Here is a 27,009-nt window from a genome sequence, read left to right as displayed (position 1 = left end):
AAGATAGAGCTTTTCTAGGCGCTCAGCATGACTAACAACATAAAGTGAACCGAATTCATGCTTGTTAAAAACACAGATGCACCGGCAAATACAAATGTACATTCACAATTTGTGTCTGTGCATTATTTCTACCCCGGTTTGTATTAATGGTTTAGTGCCAGCTGTCAGGACAGGCAAATTGATTAAAGTCATGAATTTATTTATTTATTTTTAACATAAAAACTGATTTGCTAGTTGTACTACATGGTTTTAAGAACGGAAACAACCAAAAATAGGTTCTAAATAGTATAAATGAAACAAAAATGGAGCAACTGCTAAAGCTGGATTTGAAAGTTTTTCAGTAGCAGCAGCCAAACTTAAACTAGGTATTTTGTGGAGTGAAGGATCAGCTCAGAGTCTTTCTGTGTGCTGTGAGCTTCTTTACAGTGTTGCCTTGTGGCATGGCGATCAAGCAGCATTGTACAGGGCTATCACTGCACACAGAGCTGCAGCGAAGACGCACACACATGTCCACCAACAGTAGCGTTGAGGGCTGATATTGATATTTCGTTGATGTAAGAAAATGATTCCGTTTAATGGTTTTAGGGATAAAATGTAGACACTAAAATTCTAAAATTAGCCTTTAAACCAAATAATTAGTCTTCAAAAGACATAAGTCAGCAGTTAAATAAATACATATGAATTATTAATTAATTAATTAATTATTAATAATTATTAAGTATTTTCTACTAGTGTTTTCCTCTGGCTGTGGACAGGGAGGGACTTCCATCCTATCAGGGGATGACGACCTGATAATTGGATACCAGTAAGTCCTGTATTTGCCCATTATATAGACAGATCAGTGTACTGGTCTAGCCAAGCTTTAACACACACACATGTAAACACACACTCACCTTGTTCTAAGTGCACGGTCAGAATGATAAAATTGCACAATGCAGTTTACAACATGAAGATAACCTCTGCCTCAAACAATCATCTTAACAGCAGAAAACAACATTTTTTTCACTAACCACTGTGGCTGTTTCTCGTAATTTTGGACTTTTGCCAAATATTAGATTAACATAATCCATTGTCAAACATGCGGAGACTACTCTTTCAGTGTGATTGTTATTTCCCACTGTGGATGTCAAACTGGAGGTGAAATATAAGTATTAATTTGCAAATGTAAAGCTTCCACTGTCACTGTCTTTCTTATTTTACAGTATTTGATTTCCATGACACACAAGAAAAGGTGAAGCAGCATTTAGCAGTTTTAGGATTTTTTTCCGGCTTCATTGCTATTGGTGTAATACCAAATTTAATCATTTGGTTGGTAGCTGATTTGTTAGTGATACTGAAGGTTACCCCACCAGTAATAAAGACCATAAGGTCTTTTCCATAGTAAAGCAAGAGATTTACTGGGAACCAGTTTATCAGCTCTCCAGCACCACCATGTGGTTTGGAAGAGGTGTTGCATTTTGCCCACAGTTAATGCTCTGTTTCACATAAAAAATGAATTAATGACATCTGTCATGACCTTAGGCACTTGTTTATTTTGTGACAGACCATTGTTTGGTGTGATCAGTGTAGTCTAAATGTATGGAGCAACATTTGGCCTTTCACATTTACGTTTATTATTATTTTTGGGGGCATTTTATTCCTTTATTAGAGTCGATGGTAGAGAGATTACAGGCACCCCGGCCTTTCATATTTTCAAATGAGGATTTATGTTATTGTTATCGCATTTGACAAAGTTGTCACACACATAATTTTTTTACATCTCTCTTCATATCAGAAAATCGAGCGTGTGGTGTTTGTTGGAAACTTCCTTCGTATCAACACACTGTCCACAAAACTGCTAGCCTATGCCATGGACTTCTGGTCTAAAGGACAATTAAGAGCCCTCTTCCTGGAACACGAGGTGAGCACTCGACTAATAAACTGTAGGATGTAGAATTTAACCAAGCTGTGGACCTCAGACCTGTCAGACCTGAAGGAAGTCAGGAGGACGACTCAAACCTCCTGTTTCTAAAGCTTGAGCTTAGTGCAGGACTAAACTAAATCAAACAAAACCAAATATCATTCCAGGAAGCACATAAAAACACTCAGTAAAACTCATGACATAGTGTGTGTGAAAAGTGTATGTGTGTGTGTATTTGTGTTTGCACCAGGGTTATTTTGGAGCTGTCGGGGCGCTGATGGAGCTGCTCAAGACAACAGAGGACCCGTGAAGGAAATTGTGTCGTGACATCATCGACCCTCGACAAGATGATGTCATCCACCCCTGAACGCTGTGATGTCATCAACTCTCGATGCTGTGACGTCATCACCTTTTGAAGCTGCTGGAAGGTCCCCTTCACAGAGGCTGCTAAAGGAACACTAAGAGACGGACACAGAAACTGAGAAAAGCCATTTTAATAATTTAACACTTGTAAATAATGATAACCTCTAACATTCATCTCCTAAATTTCCCAAACAGAGTCCCCCTATCATAGAGGTTTTAATATTGTAATCTTTAATTTATGGTTTCCTATAATCACCTCTGTTGATTCCTGTAATCAGTCCTGTGTCAGGAAGCACAGAGACACAGAGTACTTTAGTGTTTTTTGTTATTGTGTGTGTTTGTGTGAATAGCTACTGTAGCATTACGTCCTGGATGCTGTGTTGCCCCCGGTGACTCTTTGTGCAACAGTTCTTTAAGATAGGATGTCAGCACAGAAATGACGTTACTCTTGAATGAGTAATTGGGCATTTTTACCACCAGGGACTCAAGAAAATTCCTTTTCTTCAACCACAGAAACAATATTTGACAACCAATGCCTCCTGCCTTCATCTGTCAGAGTGTAGACGGACAGTTTTAGCTGAACCTTTCTGTAATGTTAACTTCTGGTTGTTACTGATGCTGTAAAACCATCAAGACTACAGTTAGTGGTCACCCAGCTCCGTACTGCAGCTGGACAGCAGTTGTGGCAGTAGCTAAGCGTTGGGAGGCATTTTGTTGTTGCCTGTCTGTTGCACAAAAAGTTGCCCACCATGCTACAGTCTTCTAAGGAGTGCACTGAAGCCAAATCCTGATGAGATTCGTATGACACCTGCCTCCATCAGCTCAGATGGGAAGCAGAAAAACAGTCTTTAATTCTTTCTATTGCTCCACTGCACATGGCCTTTGCTTTTTGTTTGTTTTTCTTCTCCGTCTGCCTACATGTAAAAAAACATTAACAACACCATATTGCCATGCATGCATACCTAACCTGTTGAGTTTAGTGTTAGATGACGGGACCAAGTCATTGTCTTCCTACAGCTGTGTCTGCATAGTTGATTTCTGTTGACTAGCATCACTGCAACTACAGTCAGGATCCAGTCTGGCTCAGCGACCTGTGTTTGTGATTTGTAAAATACTATGGGATGGGTTTTTTGTTTGTTTTTGTTTTTTTTTTTGTTTTTTTATCTATGTAGGGAATCTTCTTTTTCTCTTTCTCTTTTTCCTCTTCCCTGTCTCTCAGTGTCTCAAGGACACTTCAGCAGGGTGGAGGCCTGATTCCTCAACCTGTAGCTCTGCCACCCTGCTGCCTTGTTTGGATGTTGCAGTGTGATTTAATGAGGCGTTCAGGCTGAGCTAATGCAAACTGAGATGAAATTTGCTCCATGTGAATCCTGGCATAAAAATAGTTGATGTAGATGTAGAAGAACGTTGTCACCTTTTGGGGAGACAAGGGGGACTAAGGTGCTTTTTGCCAAAAATCGCCACTCATGTAAAATACACCAACCTGTAGTATGGAACATGCCCACATCCAGATTGACTAAGCTTGTGTTTGAAGGGCAATTGGCAGAAGTGATTTAATTGCACTTATGCAAACCAAGTTGTGACACAAGCAAGACTTTAATAGCTCTAGATAAGGAAATGGCCTCATTTATCTCTCAGATGCACAGTTTGCATGCCTCTGTCTAAGAACAATACTGTTCCGTTTGTCCTGATTTGAGTCAATACCCACACTAGCATGTGCACCCTAGAAGATATTTAAGCGATGTAAAAAAAAAAAAAAAAAATGTATTGTGTATTTACTGAATACTTTAAAATGCTAGTGTGGATCTTTCAAATTTTAGTGAAGCCATGGCCTGAGATTCTAGGATGGAAACCCCTCTTGCTTGCCTGAATTTCCTGTAATAATGGAGTGGAGAGTGTCTTTCTGCCAGTTTTTCACGGAATCTTACCTGATCTGCAGTAATTTGGGGGGAAGTTGGAATTGTAAATTACATGCACACCTCATCCTACAGGCAGGGTTCGCTTGTAATTTATTATGCATGGCAATGACAGCTGTAAAGAGGCTTCATCATCAGTGAGCGTTCTAGTCACCGTCAGTGAATTATAGAATTATTAGATCATAGCTGTTTTGAGAAACATGTACCACAAGTGTATAGTTTCCTGTAATGTCATGATAATGCCCCCTCCTCCCAGCCTTGACCTTTACAGCCTTTCATCTCTGTTTAATGTCAAAGCAGCTGAACTATAAAGCTGGACGGTGCAATCTCCACTGTCCACTGCTTTGTATATTTAGTACCACTGTCTACATGCCTTTACTCTCCAGCAGAGAAACTGTGCTCTTTCCCTTTTTGGAATCACTCATTGTGTAATTCACCTCCATCGCTCAGTTTTTGTACTCTAGACTATTTGTTGTTAAAATACCTCCAAACCATCACTACCAACACTTTTGGGTCGGTTAGTAATCTGTGTTTCTGAGCCTGATATACGAGTGTTAGTTCAGCACTGGGGATTTTCTTGACAGGACCTTGGAAATTGTAAAATTTCACCTACAGTATAATAACAAGGGGAAAAACCTTATCAGCTAGTTGAATGTTACACAAGTATTCTGAACGTCTTATTGACAAACTCAAGTGATTGCAGTTATCTTCTCTTCACCGTCTAACGTACCATTGGACTACCCTTTGATCCTGACAAATAACATGTTTGCTGCTATGCAGGTCTTATTTTTTATTTTTTTTGTTAATTTGTAAAAAGACACATAGGGCAGTTGGATTATAGGCCACATAGTTTTTAGGAAGTTGTTATTTTCAGATGATGTTTTTTATCCACAGCAACTCACAATACACTGACATTTTAAAAGTTTTTCTATGAAATTGAATATGCACCATTTGAAGCAATTATGTTTGCAAATTATAGATGAACAGAACAGAATCTAAACAGATGAACAGTGAACAGTTCATAACTCATCAGGTAACAGAATAATCACAGTTTTACAGAGTGCATCCTCTGTAGTCCATGTATACTAAAGTTAAACAACAGGTGTAACAGGCTTCATTAACTACCTATTGGCTTCAATAATCTAAATGCAAACACTTATTCAAGTGTTAAGAGTAAAACTGTGGTGAAATACTATTTGAGTAGTAGTGTTTTGCAACCATTTCCTCTGAAAACATTGAATCATCCATGTGTTCGATCCTGCTTGTCTTTCAGCTGTGACGACACTGCAAATGTTCTTTTCTGGTGCTTTTTGTTCTTTTTTTGTTGTTTATTTTCCTTGTTCCAAATCATGTTTGGATGATAATAGTGGCCTCGACCTGTCAGGTGCCACTCAGCTTTAAAATCAGGCTGGTGATGGTTATCTTGTGCCACCTCTTCTTTTAATCTGAAAACCCAAATCAGTTGCCTTCACTGTGTGTTAGCCTGGTTACACCGTGTTCGTGCCCTTCAGTTTCCTGTGTGATTTGATTTTAGTTTCTTACCTGCTGAACTTCACCTCAAAGTTTTTGTAACGTTGTGCATGCAGATGCATCTTTATGTTCAGGGTTTCTGTGTTTGTTTGTTTGGATTTGTTTGGGGTTTTTTTGTTTTGTTTAGTTTTTTTTTTTGTTTTTTTTGCCATTGTACTGTAACAGATTCAGTGCAGTTAACACACATTCACGGTTTGAATGTCAGTGTTCGGCATTCACAATTCACCTGCTAGTCCCAAGTGTGTCTTGGTACAAAAACATTAACTTCCAGCAATGCAATGGTTTTGGTAATGAAATTAGATTTTTTTTTTTTTTGAAAGCTACAGCATTCTTTAGGTATCACAGATCATTAATGAGTACTGGGAGTTTTCCAACCTTTCTTTTCATTATCAATTTGGGGCAACAGTTAGGTTTGGGAAAATTGTTTAGAAGGTATGTCCTTTTAATTATTTTTATCCTGCTTTTTTAGTGGCCAGTAGTAAGTAACAATGTTAGTTCTCCCGCGTGATTTGAAAAATACTGTTGTACTGAATTTCTTTTCATGGTTTGATTGTTTTTGGTTGGCACAAAAGAACCAGTGTGATTGTTCCTAGAAATGTACATCCCAGCTATCATGCGCTATCAGGCTGAAGAACCCTTTTCAAACATGTTGTGATTTGCAGCATTTATAAAAGTGATCTCAATGCTAGTTGTACCTTTTAAACACATATCATCACTGTCCTGCAGAAGCTTTTATCTCAAAACAGGTGAACACCCAAGTAGAAGGACCATTTTACAATCTGCTGTTCATCGTGTGGCTCCTGGTGTCAGTGCTATATTTTCTTGGAAATAGATAAATGAAGACATACATGGGGACATTTTTTAAGATCATGCACTGGTCTCTGCATAATATAGATGACATGTGTTTAAAAGTTGTTAATTTTAAATTGTACCTGTATGTTTTCAGTGACAGTATAATTGTTATGAAAGTTATGACATAATTTTCATACTCAACTAATCTGAAACTGTTCCAAGCCAGAGTTACAGACATTCATGTGAATATCATGAGTTCAAATACTTGTAGTATTTTTGGACATAACTATTGTATTAATGTACTGCTGCAGCTTTGGTGTTTTTGACTCCAAAAACCAAATTAATACCACTTGCTGGAATTTAAATTCTTCACATAAACTGTGTTTGTTTCCAGCACAACACTCCAACACTCGTGAAATGCATCATTCAAAGCAGTATCACATCTTACACTGTAGTTGACCATTTTGTGAAGTTTTGTCCTTTTTAAAAGTGGCTCACACATTTTCTGTAACTACAACACAGATACAGAATTCAGTCATTTAAGTAAATGATCCTTTTATGGATTGATTTTTCTGTTATCAACAATGTGGGTGTTTGTCTGCTTTGATAACCGTCTGAGTTGTTATTTTAGAGTTTGGAGTTCTCACTAACACTTTGTTTTGGGGTTAATTTCCCACCGGGACCATCTGTACTCAGATTGTATTTCTCGCTACTGGATGGAGCTTTTGCTTAAAACGCCCACTGAACGGCAAATGTTATGTCATCCATAGTGAAATCTAACCAACAGGCTATGCAGTAACTCATCCATGAATCTCTTTGTCCCTTTCAGTACACTCACCTCTTCTCTAAAGCTACCAGTTGGTTTGACTTGTTTGTAAATGGTTTAAAAAATATATGCAACCCTGTTAGTTTTCCCCTCTTAGAAATCCTGTTTGAATCTTGACGGAGAGAGTTTCTCCTCCTGAAGTTTGTCCTGCTGATTTAGTTGTTAACACTATTTAAGGTGGATGCTCACGACAGGATGTTTTAGGCCAAATTATGCACCAAAATGAGCGTCGCAAGCATGTTTCTGCAGTGTGATCTGTGTGATCCAATCTTGCTAAATATGTATGCATTGTGACACTGTGAGAGCATTGACACATACAGTAAGAAGCTTTTTTAACATACCTACAGTTATTTTTGAATGGTTCTATCATGGCAGACCCTCGTCTCATCCAAACTGTGCACCTTGTTGGATGAATGACCAAGGCTGAAAAGTACTTTAAATAGGCTGACGATCTGTGATAATGTTCAGTTTTATCTTTAACAGTGTTAGTTAAGAGATAGACATTAAACTGATTGCACACCTCATTGCTGTCAAACCTCATGTTGCATACTAGTCACAGTGATATAATGTTCCTTGTGACCTTTTTCTTGTTAAATGTTTTTCACCCTGCTTTGCTTAATTTCTATGGATTTCCTCAGAGGTTCTTAATCTGTTCAAACATCCTGTTGCGTGAACACATCCAGCCTTTAAACTGTCTTCTGAAATGCTTGGCTGGCAGGACAGACCTTTTCACCCTTGTGTATTTGATTGTACAGAGATTTGTAAATAATATTAATATGATATATTCTACACCAGCAATCTGTCTGTTGATAAAGTTGTTTCAACTGTTCAGGGTCAGGTTTCCCAAACACGACTCGGCACTTAATTTACAATCCTGACGCAGACAGAAGAAGCATCAAGACAAACCACTTTCCTCTGCAGCTTTATCACCTTTACCAACAACTTTACCAGAGCTGTGATAAATAGTATTAGCAAATACTTTTAGGAGTCTCTTTTAAGCCTACTTGTGGTATATGATTGATGGGATTTTCCTCATTAGGACTAGATACATTTCTAGATGTTTTTCTGTGATTGTCTAAAATGTCTGGCATTCATTGCATGTATTGAATCCACCAACTGGATAATGTTTTACATTTATTGTCACTCTAATATAATTTTATCAATTCCATCCAGGTCCATTTTACTTTGATTAAAAATAACCATGCTAAATAGGTCAAACTTACTCTGAATAGTGATTGAGATCTGAAGGGGAAATGTGGTATGTTGAATTAGACCTTTCCTCTACACTTCTAAGTGTTTAACTAACATCAAGTCCAAGTGTCTGTTTTCTGTCTGCTGGATTTCAGTGCCGGTTGTTCACATCTGCTCCTCTGTTATCTGGATCTCGGTGTGAAAGTTTTGGGAAACCCAGTGCTGGTTGTTGGCGTCAGTTCTGCTGCTGCTTTTAACTCTGGTTTGAAAACAGAAAGGGTTAAAAAGAAAAAAATGACAATTACAAAAATGGCCCCCTGCCTTGTGCAATGCTATGTACTGAAGTGAAGAGATTTTTTTCTTCTAAAAATGAATTAAACTAAAACTGGATGAGCTGTGTGTTCTGGGTGTTTCTTTACTCTCCTGTATATGAAAAAGAAAGAAAGGACAGGAAGACAGTGAGACAGAAATAAAGAAAGAAAAACACAAGACAGGAAAAACATGCAAAAAAAACAAGCAAGCGAGTAGAAGACTGATAAAGAAAACAGACAAAAATAGCAGAAGCAATGACAGTCATTTCCTTAAAAGGATTTGACATCCTTAGGTGAGATTTCTAAGTTTGTAGTTTGTAAAATCCTACAGAAGAAGGATAAAGAAGAAAGATGTGACTGCTGACTCAGCAGTTGTACCAACATTGGTACACGTAACTGAACAATGTATTTAAAGTGAAGCTGTGTTAATGAATTTGGAGGATGGGGTCAGATTTGTCCCAAGTGGCATCCAATGGTAATACAATGCAACAGCAATCATACACGTTTTGAGACTTAGAAAGACTATAGGAATATGTCAGGGGTACTGTAAGCAATCCACTGCATATAAAAAGTGCCATAACACTATATTTAAGTCATTATAATATCACTTTTCAGTACAGACTAAAAAAAGCCACCATATGGAGCCCTGAAACCAGCAGTGGTGGTGTATTAGTATTCAGATCCTTTACTTAAGTATAAGTAGCAATGCCACACTGTCAAAGTATTGTGTTGAATATGTTACACAAGTAATATAGTACAATAGTATTATTTGCAAAATGTAGCCTACTATAAGTGTTAAGTACTCAATACAGAAAAATGGCCCATGTGAGTGTTATACTATTGTACTATTAGATTATTAATGTTGATGCAATCAAGTATTTTACTATTGTAGTTGAGGTGGAGAACATTTTAAGTATTTCACCTACTGTTGGGTTTGATCTATAATAATCCATCATTTCATACACCATATGTTTTGTATGTGAATATCTTAATTTGTAAGGCAAGGCACCTTTCAACAACAAGGCAATTAAAAGTGTACAAAAGTACACAAGACATAAAAGGCATTAAGACAAGATATTATAATTTGTAACTACAGCTGTCAAACAAATGTAGTGGAGAAAAAAGTACCATATAATTTAAATGTAGTGGACTAAAGTATAAAGTGACATAGCACGTAAATACTCAAGTAGCCTAAAGTACAAGTGGCCTACTTCAAATTTGTACTAAAGCACAGTACTTGAGTAAATGTAATACTATGGAAATGCAAAAGACAGTAAAAGGTTATGACATGAGTCAATAAAATAACTGAATACATCAAATACACAAAGGCACCAGCCATTTTAGATGGCTACATAGCTGCAGTTAGCTTTCATCAGCTAACATAATTTGTTAGCATTAGCTTGCTGGCTAAAATGCTTTAAGTACTGCTACAAGAGCTTTTACAGTGATTTTACAGCTTATATCTGGCTGGTGTAGCTTTATGTTAGCTTCAGCTAGGTAGCTAGGTGAACGATTAAACATCTGCCAGCTCCTTGGGAGAACTATGGAGCTGAAAAATAAAAAGAGAGACAACTGAAAGACAAAACAAGTTTTAATTTACTTTATAAACTAATAGGAGGTAGAGGGGAGAAAAAAAGATGTTCTGTATTTTACCAACTGACTGGAGGTTAAAGGAAAGTATGAAGCTTACACTTATTTTAGTCTGCATTTTAAGTAACATATTTATGTAGCTTATTCAGTTATATTTTTGACTTGTCTGATAAACTTTTACTGCCTTTTGTCAGTTTTGGGGCCCCATACCACTAAGGCAATATTATAGGAATATTATACCATAGGCTTTTAAAAAAGTGATATCAAGTCAAAAACTAATTCTGAAGAAACACCAAAGTCATTGTAGGAATTTTATAGGAGAGGAGTAACATACCACAGGAGATTAAACAATTGAGAAAATGTGATAAAGTCTGTAGCCTATATGGCTCTCTTGTACAGGCAGTGTGTATTACAGTAGACTATAACCCAACAGGATTATTATAAAATGTAGCAATAAACAACACCATTATGTAAGGGGACCGAGTTACTGTTGAGACACCCCCGCCCTTATCTTATCCAGTTTGCAGGCTCACTTGTGCTGCAGCAGAGCACCTTCAGGGTGTTCGCAGGAGCGGCTGCAGCAGGAAAACTTTCATTTTTTGAATCGCCTTTTTGTGCTTCTGCCGAACAGTTGAGGCATGAGGAGGTGACACAGAGGCGCAGAGACCGACTGGAAGCTGATGTAAGTCAACTCACACTTTCTTTTTACTTCTTTTTTTGTGTGTTTTTATCTTGTTCGACTTGCACCGATGGTGCGAGTTTTAATCACTCTATCGCTCTCATTTTCTCTCCAGTCTCAGTCTATGTCTCTCTCCCCTCTGCCTACATCTCTTTTGTTTTTCTGATAATAAACTTCCCCCATTTTACCTTATGAATTTTAGTACACTCAATATAATATTTATACTTTGGTCTTTTTTTTTCTATCATCCAAAAATCCCAATACTGTAACAAAACCCAGATGCTTAGACATATGTTGAATTACAAAAGAAATGGTCAAAACATACAAAGAAAATGTAGATGCCATTCATTGTAAATGCTGTATCTAGAGACAAAATAATATTCTTTAAATTTCAGACTTCAAATGCAGTGAATATGTACAGTTCCAATTTTAAGGATTTGATATTGGATTTCAAATGAATGTCATGTGCAAATATGTTTTCTGGACATTTTTGTGATAAACTTGTGATTTATTTAACCCATTCTGAATTAATGCAAATATATTACATTTTTTTTAAACTATTCTTGCTGCTTGAACTGGAGTTGCTTGTGGCTGAGTAAACTCTGCTGTTTTAATGGCTCAGAGCCAGTTTACTTTGCAGCAGGAGGGAAATGCTCTGTTGCTGATGTACACATTCTTTTGATCAGCACACACACACACACACAAACTTTACAACCTGTTAGTTTGTCAGATAACCTTTTTTTAAAAACGATGACAAAGCAAAAGAAGCTGCATGGAAACCTTTGGACGGTGCATGAGAGCAGTTTCAGCACAGATATGACTGTTCTTCATATGTACTTTCTTTTTATGTTTTAAATAAGTTTGTCAGTGTTACTTTTATTGCTTTATTTCCTAATTGAAAGTGTGCTGTCCTGTAACTGAGGTCTCTGCCCTTTCCAATCTTCTTATCAACACATACACATACACACATACATATGTTTGTTTCACTATCCCCATCGGTCATTGACATAATGCCTTCCCTAGCCCCTTACCCTAACCTTAACCATCACAACTAAATACCTAACCTTAACCCTTACCTTAACCTTAACCATCACAACTAAATACCTAACCTTAACCCTTACCCTAACCTTAACCATCACAACTAAATACCTAACCTTAACCCTTACCCTAACCTTAACCTAATTGTAACCTGTACCCTAAAACCAAATCTTAACCCTCAAAAAGCAGTCTCTCCTCGTGGGGACCTCAATTTTTGTTAGTGTGCATTCAGTCCCCACCGGGATATAAGAACATGAAAGACACACACACACACACACACACATAGCTCCAGATTCTTTGAGCCTTCGCCTGATTGGGTTTCTGTGACGGCCCAAATCAGACCAAGTAGCTGAAATGCAAAAACAGCACAGCTGGTGTGAAGGCCTGCAGCTTTTCAAATGGAAACACATGCTGCTTCTCTGCTACTGGTTTGCACCAGCAAGACCCATTAAAGGGATGAACCAAGAGTGTGGAGCTTAGCCTAGGGGTGTGATTATCAAATGCAAACAACCAGGATGTTAGCATTTCAACCACTGAAAAATTACACTAAAGACACACTGAACCACTACCACCTCCAGGGAAACTGTAGCTGATCTCTGACTTCTGACCAAACTTTTTATAGCCTTTTATAAGCCATAGTAAAATATTATCACAGCAGCCATGTGATAATATCATTAACCATACGATAATCACATGGCTGCTGTGCTGCATCTTCATGCTTGAAGATGAGGCACATGAAGAAATTGTAGCAGAAATCATAGACCTGTTAAAACCCATGTCCATTAAAACAGAAGAAAGGTGGGGCAGGGCCAAGCTTTCAGTATGACTGTCGGATCATATTTGATGAAGTTGATGTACTTGTGTGATTCTTGCCATTTTTGGATTGTATCCACATGGTTGAGATGCACTTATTGTAACTCATTTTGGATAAAAGTGTCAGCGAAATAAATGTAATATAATAAACTGTGGCGACATACATGCAAAAACAACACACTAAAATCCTCCCAAAAAGTAGCTCCACAAAAAGTGGGTTTTGCTTTTTTTGTGGCAGTGAATACAACACAGTCGGTGGAGATGGATATGTTAGATCCTATGACGTACATGCCAGCAAATTTCCTAAATCTGCATGTGTACTGTTTCCGCTGACGTAAGAGGGTCAGCGCTCCCATCAAAGCCAGTTGGTTTGACTTCCTTTAACCTTCTTTGATTGGAAGTTAGCTGACTTGTATACTCAAAAACGTGGCTCTGTCCCTCAAGATTTAACTCAACCACTGAGGTCATTCCTGTCTCCAAAATGTCTCTAAACCCCAATCTGCTAAATGTTTTGGACAGTGCTGCTTTTGTGAACAGGATACATACATGATAGAGGCCTTTTACATTGTATACAGCACATGCAGGTTAAGTAACTTTTTATATTCAACAGGTCAGATGCTGGATGTGTTGACTTTGCAATGTGTGGTCTTTGGCGTACAGATGCAACTTTCTCTGTGAGATTTATCTTCCTCAACAACCTCATTTATCTTACAGCTGTTACAGTAATTGTTTGGTGTCCTGTTTCAAAATGAGAACAGTGAAAATAGAAGTTTTTGCTGTTTAGTAAGAAGTGAGAGGGTTTTTGAGATGGAAATAAATGGGTGCGGTCGAAAGGTGTCGAACAAGCTGCCTGTGATTGCTATCGTTTAGTGGCTATACTGGCTATTGTTTGATGCCAGTGTGCTGTCTTTTTGTGCAGTACAAGGATTTAAACGCATCCACGGCGACTTAAAACAAATCTTTTCTTTTCCAGTGTTCTGACTGCAGATGGACCAGTGTTTCTTGCCTGATGTTATTCAGCAGGCTTATGTCTGAGCAGTGTTGCTCTTCATGCTTTCAGCTACAGACATGAATTAGGAAAAACAGTAGCAGAGATATGAGCGCTCACACTATCGCTTGCAGTGAATTTTCCACTTTTATCTTGCAGTGAGAAGTGTACGCAAAGTGAGTGTATATTAATGTATTGATCTTATTCATCATATGACACACAACAAATATAATTCAAAAGGCTATCCTGGCCCTTCTGTGTGTGTGTGACCTTCACATTACTTGGATACTTTATTCCAAATGATAAAAGCTGCAAATGTGGCCGAGAGTCTGTATGTGTACTCCTTAAAGATCAGACAAGTTCCAGTATTTAGTTTCTTTTGGTGAGCTGGAAAGATGTCTTCTTCTGCTCACAGGAGGAAACATAAAGCACTTCATCCAAAAAGTCTTTGGAAAAAACACCATGTGTAAAATGTGACTGCATTAAGTACTTAATGTGTCTTAATGAGTTTGTATCATGATTACAATGGCTTCTATGAATTATGTTTATAACCTCAACTAATTTGCAGTAGCAGTTTACATTCACTGGCACTGTTTAAAAGTAAGTGTGTGGTGGACGAGGTGGTACTACTATATCCTACTGCTACTACTTAAATACTGCTGGAGACTTCAAGTTAGTGCTGATATTTTTATCCATGACAGACCGACACTGTCATTTAAGGATGACAGTCTGTCATTTGGTTCATCCACCACTTTGGTCCAGACTGAAATATCTCAACACCTAGGCTATTGATGGATTCCAATGATATTTTGTACAGACATTCATGTCCCCTTCAGGATGAATTGTAATAACTTTGGTGACCTCTTAACCTTTCATCTAGCGATATCATCAGGTAAAATTTTCAATTTGTCTAATACTCTGGTTTAGGGCTGCAACTAACAATTACTTTTATTATCGATTATTCTTCAATTCATCTGATTAAAATGATTAATCGACTAATCGATGAAGCTCTACTTTGATTTATGACCACATACCTTCAAAAGTGCCATTCCTATCAGCCTCAGCTGTGCTTTGTGTTTAGTGCTAAGTAGCAAATGTTAGCATGCTAACATGCTAAACTAAGTGAACATGGTAAACATTGTACCTGCTAAACTTCAGCATGTTAACATTGTCATTTTGAGCATGTTAGCATTTAGCTGAAATCACCACTGTGCCTAAGTTCAGCCTCACAGAGCCGCTAGCGTGGCTGTAGTCATTTTTAACTTTTTAACCATTTTTAACCAAGACCACAATCTTTTGCTTTAACCAAATGGCTTTGAGTTGCCTAACCTTAACCATACCTTAGTTGTTGCTTTAAATTTAGTTTGAAAAATGTTGACATGATCATGACTTCCATCTGTATTTATACTTCTACTACTATATATTCTGGTTTTCTGAATGTTGCACTGCCTCCAAGTGAACACATTAATATGACATGCAAGTATGTTTGCAGAAACCTGTTTGCAGAAATTTGTGTACAATACCCATGCATGTTTTTAGATGAAGAAGCATGTTTCAACAGCAGCAAAGCTCTAAACTGCTGTCTTCTGATGAAAAGGATGAAAGATTAATGTAGGAAATAATCAAATGTATGTTACTTCACCAGTGTTTTTTTATGTAGTGTGTATGGTAGCTGGCAGCACTCATTTTAAGTTAGATTGGATGAGGTCTGTACTTCAGCCCAATGAAAACACATAAAAAATGATCTATATATAATCTTATACAGCAAACTATAAAGTAGATGAATGGACTGGAAAGGAGCCTTAACTCTTTATGATGCTGACATTCATGGTTTAATTTCTGCCTGTTGTGGTTCCTGTGTTTTCTCAGTGACAGAGGAAGAGGAAGAGGAAGAAGAAGCAAACAGAAAGGGAAGAAGGTCCTTTAAGCTTCCTGAAGATCTTTAAGCAAGTGACTGCGGTTTTGACAGAACAAGCCCAGCCAATGAAAACGTGCTGTACATTTAGAGACAAACAGAGAACATTGAGGATTGGAGTTGTGACCTCCAGCGTCTCTTGTAACAGAGGGAGGGGATACTGATGTCAGTCTGCCTTGTGATTGGCTGGAGCGATGGCAGTCACCAAGGAGGAAAAGCTCAAGGGAGGCAGAAGGGCGTTGGGGGTCTCAACTCCGCCAGAAGGTGGCTGGGGTTGGATGATCGTCGCTGGCTGTTTCCTCGCCACCATCTGCATCCGTGCAGTGACCAGGTGAATGTGTGTGTGTGTGTGTGTGTGTGTGTGTGTGTGTGTGTGTGTGTGTGTGTGTGAGATGAGGACCAGCCGAAATGTCCTTACTCCTAAGGTGTAAAACTCTAATTATCCTGACAAAGTACAAAAACACATGCAGTTTGGAGTTTGAGGAGTAACATCATTGGCAGCATAGCAACAACTGGGTAAATTTATAAATATACTAATGATGCAGCATCAAGTTATCAATCTGATGGGCTATACATCTAAAAAAAACTCACTGAAGGTGTAAGCATAATTGGTCGAGTTTTTATTTTCAGTTCCTTAAGAATACTTGATTTTATGGATCTGGATGATTAGCAGAAGTGAGTATTTTAGTATTTCCCTGTCAGAGGAAGATTTGAGCTCTTATTAAATGTAAGAACAGTGAAAACATAATACTTTTACCTGGAACAACATCAGACAGTAAGGTTGCATCCTTTGGCTGAATTCTCCTGTTCCTGCATGCTACTGAACATGACTTTACCTGTAAAAAAAAAACCTGTGAGACTTCTGGATTTGCAGTATTGTGTGGCATGCAGTTCGGCCATGTAGCTGTTCTCAACAAGGCTTCATGCTCTTAGCTTTGGTCATTAGCACCTTTATGTTATTACTTGGCAAGAGTCCATTCCCACTCAGCTCACATTGTTTAAGCCACTAACCTGATTCAGCAGCAATATTTTCTTTTTTCCACTAAGGCTTTGAAATCCTGCTGAGATGTTTCCATCTTCTAATTTTGCACAGCCAGCACATTTCTTCCACAATTCAGCTGTTGCCATTTTAATATGTGTACATTAAAAAAATGAGTAGGACAGGTCAGAAATTAAATTGAGATATGTCATAATCTACATACAGTAGACCTATAAAGTAACATTTTTTCCATCAAATGTAATCAATGATGCAGGTGCATGGGTCAGTTCTGCAGAAACAAACACAGGGTTCTGTTACCAGTCGTGGTACTTTTACCTTGGTTGTGTGTTCCAACAAGCTCAGCTGGCAGTGTTTGCCAAGCTGGAGAGGGATTATGTCCTTGTCTCTGCTTCCTCTTCAGGTCAGCAGTAGAGTTCGCAATGACAAGGACCATAGTGCAAATGTGATTTGGTATTCCAAATGTGGAGAAAAAGGGGGGAAATATGAATTAAAACAGCAAGTCTAGGTCTGTCTGTGTTTGATTGACAGCAGCTGACATGCTGCCAGAGTGCCGGTGTTACATCGCAGGGAATGAGAGACAAAGTAAACAAACCTGCGCTGCAGCCTACATGTCCTGGGCAGACAGCTTGTTGTTAGTGGTATTAACAAGTAAGGACCACACCAGCATCTAACCAGACCGAAGGGACATTTGCAGGTCTGTTCACATGCTGTTTAATGTGCATAACTGACGTTAGCAGCGCACTTTTCCCCGGTGAATGTTTATTTGGTCGCTTGTTCAACAAGCTAAGGTGCAGGACAAGACATGTATTCATGTTTGTAAGTTAGACAAAAAGGAGACTGTGGCTCAATGTGACCTCATCTAAGTTCTCTGCCTATGACAGAATGCTGACGTTACCGCTTTATGCAAGATTTGATTGGCTGTATCGAAATAAGGTCTCCATCTACGTATAGGGATACCGGATAGGTATTCCGTCGAATTCATGCAAAACTAGGGGGCACCATCATGAAACCAAAAAATATAAAATATAAATCCCCTATATAAATACTAATCCCTTTTGATTTCTGATTCTGAGAAGAACACAGCAAGTGATTTACAGAGATGATATAAGGTATGGGCATAAGGTTAAAAAATTCTATTTAATTTCAGTGGGAATGGGAGCCTTTAATCTTCGATAATATGTTGACTATGTGCTGCAGTTGAAGATTTTTCCCATTTCCAAATTACAATTACAAAAGTGTTCTTTTGACCAATCATGCTGGGGAAGATGCCACTTCTGCCCATTAAACACATGATAATAAATCTAATCAACCTTCATAACTCTATATTTCTTAATAAGTAACGCAATCCTTTATCAGTAAAGGCATAAAATCTTAAACTTGTAAAATTGCAGAACCGATCACGCCACTGTTTGTTGGACCACTCAGCTTCTAGTTTCACTTTGTTGGTTGCCACTAGCATTTAACTTGCTTAAAAGGGATAATTAACATTCCTGGCACTTTTTCTCTATGTGTGCATGTGCATGCATGTGTGTGAGACAAAGAGAGAGAGAGGGAGAGAACAGGTTTTCATATGCCGGTTAAGGGATTAAAAAGTAAAAAGATGGCCGAAGTCATTAATAAAAAATGTTTTTTATGTGGATTGAACATTGAACTGTGGGAAGTGATCAGTGACTGGCTTTTTTCCCCTCTTGCTTCAACTTTCACAAAGATTTGATCTGCTCTGGTGAGATACCATGAGACCTGGGAGTGCTCTCTGAGGTTGCATAATAGACAATGAGAGTCATAAAAAATAGGTCAGGGAAGACACAGCCCTCAGACTGGTGGATATTAATGACAGCCATAAACTGATAAACACTTCACTCAACTCTATTTTATCAACTGTGACATGGTGCTGACACCTAATTAGATCTAAGTCATCTTATAGTTATTGCATCATGAGATTGACTGCCTTGACACATGTTCATCTTGACCAGCAGGCACAATGTCAAGTCAAACAGACAGTTTGATAATCTGTCATCCATTCATTCAATCTTTGATGTCAGCTCTCACCTTCTGTACCCTTTAATGACTACAATAAATACGTTTTAAAGTTGTTATAAAAGTGACCATGTCATAGTCTTGCAAAACATAGTGTCACTAGTTTATCGCCTCATTTAATTTATTTGTCTTGGATTTTCTCTTAATGAAGTTTTGTTTGAGCTGCTCATACTAACTACTCTAACTCTCCCTCTGTTTGTTCCAAACAAACTGGATAATGGTTCATATTTTGTGTGGCCTTTTTCTGAGAAAGAGCTTCAAGACAGAGACAGCATTTCAACAGCAAATATAAAATAATGAAAAGAGTGTAGGTATAACTCTTGTGCTGCATCAGTGAGCCATAGGGAAAAGTAAAATTGACATTTATTAATACTACATTTTTGCAGACTATAAAAACTAAATGTAAAAATGCATTAAATCCAACCTCCCCATCTCTGTATCCAGATGTGTTTCCATGTTCTTTGCGGAGTTCCAGCTGCACTTTGAGAAAGATTATTCCACCACCGCCTGGATCCACAGTCTGATCGACTCCATCACCATGCTCTGTGGTAAGACCACCAATACCAGTATCTGAAGGCAGATCAATGCTGCAGTTAAACCAGATTTAGCAAAACAAAATGTACTTGTTTTTTGGAGGGATCCCATTTGTCTGTTTGGTTCAGGAAGTGTTTCGATGATTTCTTAAAACTGTAAGAATTTTTGCGTCTTTTCTCATTAACTATGGCCCTTATGTGAATGAAAACATCGTATTCCAAATTTGTACTTCACTATTTGTATTTTGATGCAGATCCATATTCAGACAGAAAATGTTCTTGTTACAGACAGAAAATCTAAAAACCTGCACTGACAGTTGTAGAAATTGGACAGTGTAGATAGTAAATACATTAAAAAAAAGGGAATTCAAGTTAAAATGTATTATTAGTATTAATTATTATTCCAAGTATTAAAAATACAGTGGAAATAAAATAGTATTTCCTCAGGACCAATGCATAAAAACAGACAAAACATCAGACAGATCATAAAGACATCAAGACAAAAACATATAGTGTTTGGGTACATCAGAACTGGAGTGCAATAAAAGATCTGTTAAAGTGCAAAATGATGACTTTTATTAAAAATAATGTAAAGTTTACAGGTTTTATACCCATACCCATTGCTGTGGGTGAATATATAGGCAACTGCTCAACCATCAGTCAGTGAAATAAGACTAATCCACACAAACTGTGTTTCCAGCTCCCCTGGGTGGTTTCCTTGGAAACCGTCTCTCCTGCAGAGCTACAGTGATCCTGGGAGGTCTGCTGTCTTCTGCTGGTCTGGTCCTCAGCTCCTTCGCTTCCAGCCTGGAATATCTATACATCTTCATGGGCATCCTCACAGGTACACAAGCACTGGGTTTACTCTCCCTACTTGCTGAAGTGGCCTTGAGCCAGACATTGACTGCAGCCTTCCTTGCAGCTAGAGGTGTAGGACTAATGCCTACCATTTCATAGTTGATCTTAAGCTGTCCCCACCTCCTACACAAATTAAAAAATCAACCAAAGGCGGTGTCAGGGATATACCTCTGTGCTAGGCTAGCTCAGTAGCACCCTCAGATAACATGGAGAGTGACACGCATTGAGCTGAACCTCAATCTGCATTTCACCATTTTTTTTTGTCCATTAACCTAATAATGCCTCAAAATCTAAAGTATTACATCATCAACTGGGGTCTTACTTCACTTTAACCTCCAAAAACGTCATTTAGAGCTCTGCACACTGATAGTACTGATAGAAATCAGAATCAGAATCAGAATCAGAAATACTTTATTGATCCCTGAGGGGAAACTCTTTTGTTACAGCAGCTCACTATCACGTCAGTGCACACAGGAATAGAAGTTCTAAGCAAATCAAAATATAATACACTAATACAGGTAAGATAAATTAAGTACAAAGTGGATATAAGTATAAAATTAAAGTAAGTGAAAAGTACAAAGTGGATTTACCGGTTGATGATAAGTATGTACGGTATAATAATACAATGTAATAATATAAGTAATAAGTAATAGTGCATGTACTGTCAAGTTAAGTGTAGTTTATTAAGATTATTATGAGAGGGTGGATATTGCGCAGCAGTAATAGAAGTATGAATAAATATCAATAAATTAAACTGAAAACAGAGTATATTGCACCGGAATATTAAACAGAGAATATTGCACAAGTATTTCAAGTAATGCAGCGATGTTAATGGTCCAATGTCCAGTTTAATGACTTAGGGTCATATAGACTGACACTCAATACTCTGAATCATCAAATTCAGAGTTTTTCCTGTTAAATTACTCCTCAAACATTCCCCATTTTGTCATAAAGTATCACATTATACAACCTAACCCTGTACATGTCAGTGTCTGACCCTTTGACAATGTTTGACTTTTCAGACTACACCCCAACACCACATGCCATCTCTTAGTGATGTCTCATTTCTTTAAAATAAATTAAAAACAAAATATAAGCACTGTGGTACTGAATAAGCCTTAGTTATTTGTTTAGGAGGGACACACTTAAAATTTCTGCTGACATTTCATGATCCCGTTGAGGTTGAATGCACTTAGTCACTTGGGACAAAAATATCTGCCAAGTGAATGGAATATGATGTAATGCATGTAAAACAGGGTGTATAAGGGTGTCATATCCTCTTGGCAAAATTTGGCAGGTTTTGCCAAACTCCAAACCCTTTTATCCATCCTCTGCAGGTCTTGGCTTTGCTCTCAGCTACACACCAACTGTAGCGATGGTTGGGAGGTACTTCAGTGAGAGGAAAGCTCTGGCCTATGGCATCGCCCTGTCTGGTAGTGACATCTTTACTTACCTGTCGCTTTGTTTTCTTGTCATTCGTTCCTCACTTTCCCATCCTCTCTTCTACTCCTTCATTCTTCTTTTTTTCACTTTTCCACTTACCTGACTTCTTTTATGGTTTTCCTCTGTGCTTTTCTCTAGTCTGTTTTGAAGTTCCTCTACCTGTGCTTCTCCTCTACTCCCCTTGCCTTTCATCCCATCAAATCCAATTTCACCTCATCTTCAGGTAGTGGCATCGGGACCTTCATCCTGGCTCCTGCAGTCCAACTGCTTATAGAGCGTTACTCCTGGAGAGGTGCTCTGCTGATCCTGGGAGGATTTGTTTCCAACCTGTGTGTCTGTGGTTCTCTGATGCGGCCACTGGAACCAAGAGGAGGTGAAATGTAAGTCCTCTTTCCACTTACATTAGGATTGCAACTAAAGATTATTTCATTATTGATCAGTTCTGTTTTTGATTAATTGATTAAGAGTTTCATCCATAAAACGTCACACAATAGCTTGTTTTGTCAGCAAAAAAAAAAACTGTCCAAAATGGAAAGATAATTAATTTACAATTAAAAACAGAGAAGAGCAGTACATCCTTAGAGCAACAGAAGGTTTTGGATTTTTGCTTGACGATTAACCACTTATCAAAATATCTGTTGATGGAGGTATTGCTTAATCAACTAATTGTTTATAGGAATAGTGCTACCTTTTGGGAAATATGCTTATTACTTTCTTGATGAGAGTTAGATTAGAAGATTGATACCACCGTCTGTATCTGTGCGCTATGGAGCTAGAACAAGGAGCCGGTTAGCTTAGCTTAGCATAAAGACACCTCTAAGGCTCAGTAATTAACACATTATATGTCGTTTGTTTGATCCATACACAAACCAAAAAGTAAAAATGACAAGTTGGGGTTTTGCAGGGAGCAGTGACTTCCTGAAGTCTTGTTGTCACCGAGGTTACCAGGCAACCAGCGGAGACTCCAGGAAGTCACTGCCCCTGCCCAAGAAATAGTCCAGCACCTAACCTCCTGTAAAACCACAACTTGTCGTTGTTAATTAGTGAGCTGCTAGGCAGATTTTTTAACTTTGGACAGAACCAGGCTAGCTGTCTCCCTCTGCTTCCAGTCTTTATGCTAAGCTAAGCTAACTGTGTCCTGGCACTACTGTAGCTCCATAGTTAATGCACAGACATGAGAGTGGTATCAATCTTATCATGTAACTCTCACCAGAAAGCGAATAAGCATATTTCACAACTTGAACCAATCCTTTAAGAACTAAAATAATACCCAATTCAATTTCTTGATCCATTTTAATGTATTTTCTTCTATTCTGTTCTATTCCGTCTAAAGGATATGGGAGAACACTATGGCAAACCTGGAGAAAGATTGCATAACAGTGCTGGATTCCAAAGACACTGAACAAGTATCTGCTGATTGCAGCCAAGTGGAATCAAAGCAGCTGAAAATTAACCACTTAAAGGATACTCAAAGGCTACTCATAGCCAATGAAACGCTCAAAAACTTTGGACTTGAAAATGACAAACTAGGTCAGGGGAACATAGTGCGGCTATCAAGTCCGAGCCTGCCTGATCCTAGTTTAACAGATCTGAAGATAGCTGAATGCATATTATTTAGCAACAGGCTAACAGAGACAATGCTAGGGAAGATCAAACTCTCAGATGCTAAACTAGCAAATGGTAGCACAATTGAGGACTTGAAATTGGTGGAAAGCATGAACTTGAACAACAAGGCAGCTGACATGGATGCAAAGATAGAAGACTCAGGACTCACCGAAGCTAAACCAACAGATGCCTATGACTTAGATAAAACCGTTTGCCCTCCTCCAGAGCCTTTAGTGAACACACACACTTCATCCAGAGGTCACTGTTTTTGCCTTGAGTCCAGGGAGGAATTTGGATTTCTCGTTTTACCCGACTTCCTGATTCTGTCTGTGTCCGTCCTGTTTATGGCATATGGCTGCAGTGCTCCAATAGTTTACCTGGTTCCTTATGCCCTCAGTGTGGGGGTGGGGCACAAGCAGGCTGCCTTCCTCATGTCCATATTTGGAGTCAGCGGCATTGTAGGTAACATCACCTTTGGATGGATCACGGACAGGAAGTAAGTAGGGGCTGGAGGTGTGATTTTGTGTGTATGAAATAAATGGCAGGTATTTCATTCAAGCCCAATACTGATCGATTTCCTGCCCTCTAGGTGTCTGAAGAGGTATCGCATGCTGAGCTACATGGTGGCGATATGCATGGAGGGCCTCTGCTGTATGTTCATCCCGTTCCTTCACTCCTTCTCCCTCCTGGTCGCATTTTCTGTACTCTATGGGTACTTTGACGGGGCGTATGTAGCGCTCATCCCAGTGGTGACCTCTGATGTCGTGGGCTCCACCTACCTGACCTCTGCTCTGGGTGTGGTCTACTTCCTGCATGCCATCCCCTACCTGGTCAGTCCACCAATAGGAGGTAAGTGTTCATGAATTCAATTGCTGCAGTGTTTGAAGGTGTCCTGTAAAATGGGTATCACTGTCACATTAATTTTGAGAGACAAGTGAGACCAGGCTTGAAATGATTGGTGTCATCTAATTTCAGAAGTAATGTTACCTCTATTTTCTCAAAATCTTGACCAAATGTACCCTGAAAAAGAAAAAAAAATTTGGTCAGTGATACATTGGCCTTTTACTCCTTGTACCATCTGCTGTTTCCAGAGAGAGAATAGCACTGTCTACATGTTTTTCTGCCATAAAGCAGTAAACCTGATTTCCTGTCCATTTCTCTAGTCATTACATCCATCAATACAAAATATGTATACACAGTTTGCGCATAAACTGAGGAAAATAAGGAAGGGACATTTTGAATCCTGGAATCGCAGCTGCCATCTTAGAGCCAGATAATACATTTGGTATTTCACTCTAAAGTATGTGTTTCCACTGAGGTATAACACATCTTTCCTGTTTCTCTGTCTCCAGGTTGGTTAGTAGACAGGACGGGAAACTACGCAGCAACCTTCTTCCTCAGCGGGGCTTCCTTCATGTTCAGCTCTGTGGTCCTAGCAGCTGCCATGTTAGTCAGGCACTGCCGGAGGTCCAAGTCTAACTCAGCTGCACATTTAAGTCCCAATCACACTGCTGCTGCCGCTCAGCAGGTCATCAAATGACGTGCCAATCGAGATCCACTTCCACCTGCGCGGATGTGTACCTCATCACTGCTGAAATGTGGGTTTACAAAGAATATAGTAAAGGTGCTATTTTGATGTGCATCACATGCGCTGATGTGTTTTGGACATAAGACCCCAAGCTCAGGCTCAACAAGAGCAGTGCCCAGAAGAACCAAAGCTGTCATAACTATGCCTTTTTTTTAAAGAAACAATGTTGTGACTTTAAGACACACAGATTGTGTTATAATGAGTTTTCTGTTTGTTGTTTAATGTGGATATTTTGTTTTGTAAAACCAAAGGGCTTTCTTACTTCATGGACGCCAAAATCTGCAAGCAAGTTTCCATTAACATTCACAGGCTTTAGTGAGCTTTCCTATAATATTGAGATGTACAAACTGTTCACACCGATTTAATATAGATTCTAAAGTATTGCTATTAAAATTTTAAATAGTTTTTTTAAACTCTTATTTTCCAAAATGTTCCATCTTGACAATTGATTATGTTGAACATTTCATCACTACCCGTTAGGCTTCTCTGTGCAGGTAGCACTGTGTATACAATAATACTCACAAGTATTTACTTTTTAAAATATATCTGAACAATTATCATGATGCTTCTAGTTCTAGTAGCCCTTTTTTAACATTGCTCATGTGATTTCTGTGTTTGCGTTGCTGGCTTGCTTCCCGCTGCGTTTGTGTCATATCAGTAGAAGCAGAAGAATGTGATTTATTTGCATGTATCATGAACATATAAATATAATGGTAACGATCCTGCAAGTCCGCCAAGTCATAGTGGCAGATGCACAGGACCAAAACACTGCAGACTGAGAATAGACCAGGAATACTGCACACGTTCGATCACTTTAACCATACTTTATTTAGTGATGATGTCAGGGTGGGTACACTAGATTTACCATAAACTTATAATCAATCGTGAACAATCTATAGTGGATATTTCTTATCGAGTATGCTAGATTGTATTAATGTGTAAACAAATGATCATTTCAATACCTCAGACTGCATTAGAAGTAGTTGTGAAACTGTCTTGCCAGCACCACTGGAGCTGGTCTGTGAGGGATAAATATTTGGAAAAAGTGATATTCATACAGTGCTTACAAGGGATTATTTGTTTTTTAAACATTGGTAACTTTATCAATGAGGTTCTTTTCTAACTGAATTTAAAAGTGAAAATCCCACACATTCCTATGACTTCCATTTTGTGATTTCATTTCATTATTTTGATGTTTAGTATGATTGATGTTATTATTTACAGCAACAAATATCAAAACATGTGAGACATTTCAAGCAAAGACAATGTGCTTACGTGAGGGGACTGTGACTATTTACAAACTATTTTGTGCAATATCCAAACGTACAGACCCTACAAACGGCTACATTGCTCTGCCATACATTTCCAGACTTCCCGTATTCAGGAAAGCTGGACAGAATAAAATGAATGCTGGACTGATGCTCAGATTTAGGCGTTTCTGCTTAAATTGTAGGAAGACTGCTGAAAAGTCTGTGCTTCATGTTACAGGCAATGCAATTTGATGAATTTTGAATTAGATCCTAAGATGTCCTGTGTTCTATGTGAACCTCTGTTTCAGACTGTGTGGTAGTTTCTTACAGTGACCACTAACCTCTTTGACAATGGAAATCACATTAAAAATATAACTCGAGACCATGAAAGTCTATGATTGGTTGTGTGTTGATCTAATCACAACACTTGAGGAGAACATAAATGTGATAGTTTTGAAAAGAAAACAATTAATTCATTCAATCATTTCATGTGGAAGTAGCATGCAATCCAAGCTTTATTTTAAAGTGTGTGCCTTTATTTAAAAATGTTATGAATGTTTTGAATTTGACATTAGTAGATAGCCATTTAGCCAATAACAAGACAGCGTTTCGATGACGTCAGCGGACAGAGAGAAGGATCCGGCTAACTTTGATTTGGCTGTCGGGACAACGTTACCGGTCTGTGGAAATATTCAATTTAAACGTCTTGTTTCGCCCCGGGCAAACATGTTGGGGCTATCCCAACTCAGCGCCAGTTTGTGCCTCTCACGCATTAGCATAATGTTACACTCGGGTCACAGAGGTAACGTTTAACCATCGGTTTCTCTAAAAGATAATGAACCG

The 27,009-nt window shown here is 38.5% G+C and overlaps 2 protein-coding genes across 7 annotated transcripts in view; both read left to right on the top strand.

Moving 5' to 3' along the window:
• The window catches only part of pank1a (pantothenate kinase 1a), a 28,858-nt gene extending 19,947 nt beyond the window's left edge, over positions 1 to 8,911 (top strand). For 2 of the 4 annotated variants that reach the window (XM_044213665.1, XM_044213668.1), the window contains exons 7-8: positions 1,775 to 1,900; positions 2,151 to 8,911. In XM_044213665.1, the coding sequence (XP_044069600.1) occupies positions 1,775 to 1,900; positions 2,151 to 2,210 (186 nt within the window). In that variant the 3' untranslated portion in view covers positions 2,211 to 8,911. Of the gene's footprint in view, positions 1 to 732; positions 806 to 1,774; positions 1,902 to 2,150 lie in introns of those variants that run through there. The other 2 variants (XM_044213666.1, XM_044213667.1) reach the window with 2 other exon arrangements.
• Positions 8,912 to 10,929: 2,018 nt separating this feature from the next.
• On the top strand, positions 10,930 to 26,546 carry LOC122884173 (monocarboxylate transporter 12-B-like). 3 transcript variants are annotated; one of them, XM_044213650.1, is made up of 9 exons: positions 10,930 to 11,101; positions 15,807 to 16,183; positions 19,334 to 19,437; positions 20,123 to 20,266; positions 21,618 to 21,713; positions 21,947 to 22,103; positions 23,057 to 23,824; positions 23,918 to 24,177; positions 24,681 to 26,546. In XM_044213650.1, the coding sequence occupies exons 2-9, from the start codon at positions 16,047 to 16,049 to the stop codon at positions 24,866 to 24,868; spliced, it is 1,854 nt and encodes a 617-aa protein (XP_044069585.1). In that variant the 5' UTR covers positions 10,930 to 11,101; positions 15,807 to 16,046; the 3' UTR covers positions 24,869 to 26,546. The 3 variants fall into 3 exon arrangements, with proteins under 3 accessions (XP_044069585.1, XP_044069587.1, XP_044069586.1); XM_044213652.1 differs by lacking the exon at positions 15,807 to 16,183; XM_044213651.1 differs by lacking the exon at positions 21,618 to 21,713.
• Positions 26,547 to 27,009: the final 463 nt, after the last annotated feature.

The sequence above is a fragment of the Siniperca chuatsi genome, linkage group LG11 (genome assembly GCF_020085105.1).
Source record: "Siniperca chuatsi isolate FFG_IHB_CAS linkage group LG11, ASM2008510v1, whole genome shotgun sequence".
In the NCBI taxonomy this organism is placed as follows: domain Eukaryota; kingdom Metazoa; phylum Chordata; class Actinopteri; order Centrarchiformes; family Sinipercidae; genus Siniperca; species Siniperca chuatsi.
The sequence above is the reverse complement of the archived record's forward strand: the minus strand, read 5'-3'. Positions and strand labels throughout refer to the sequence as shown.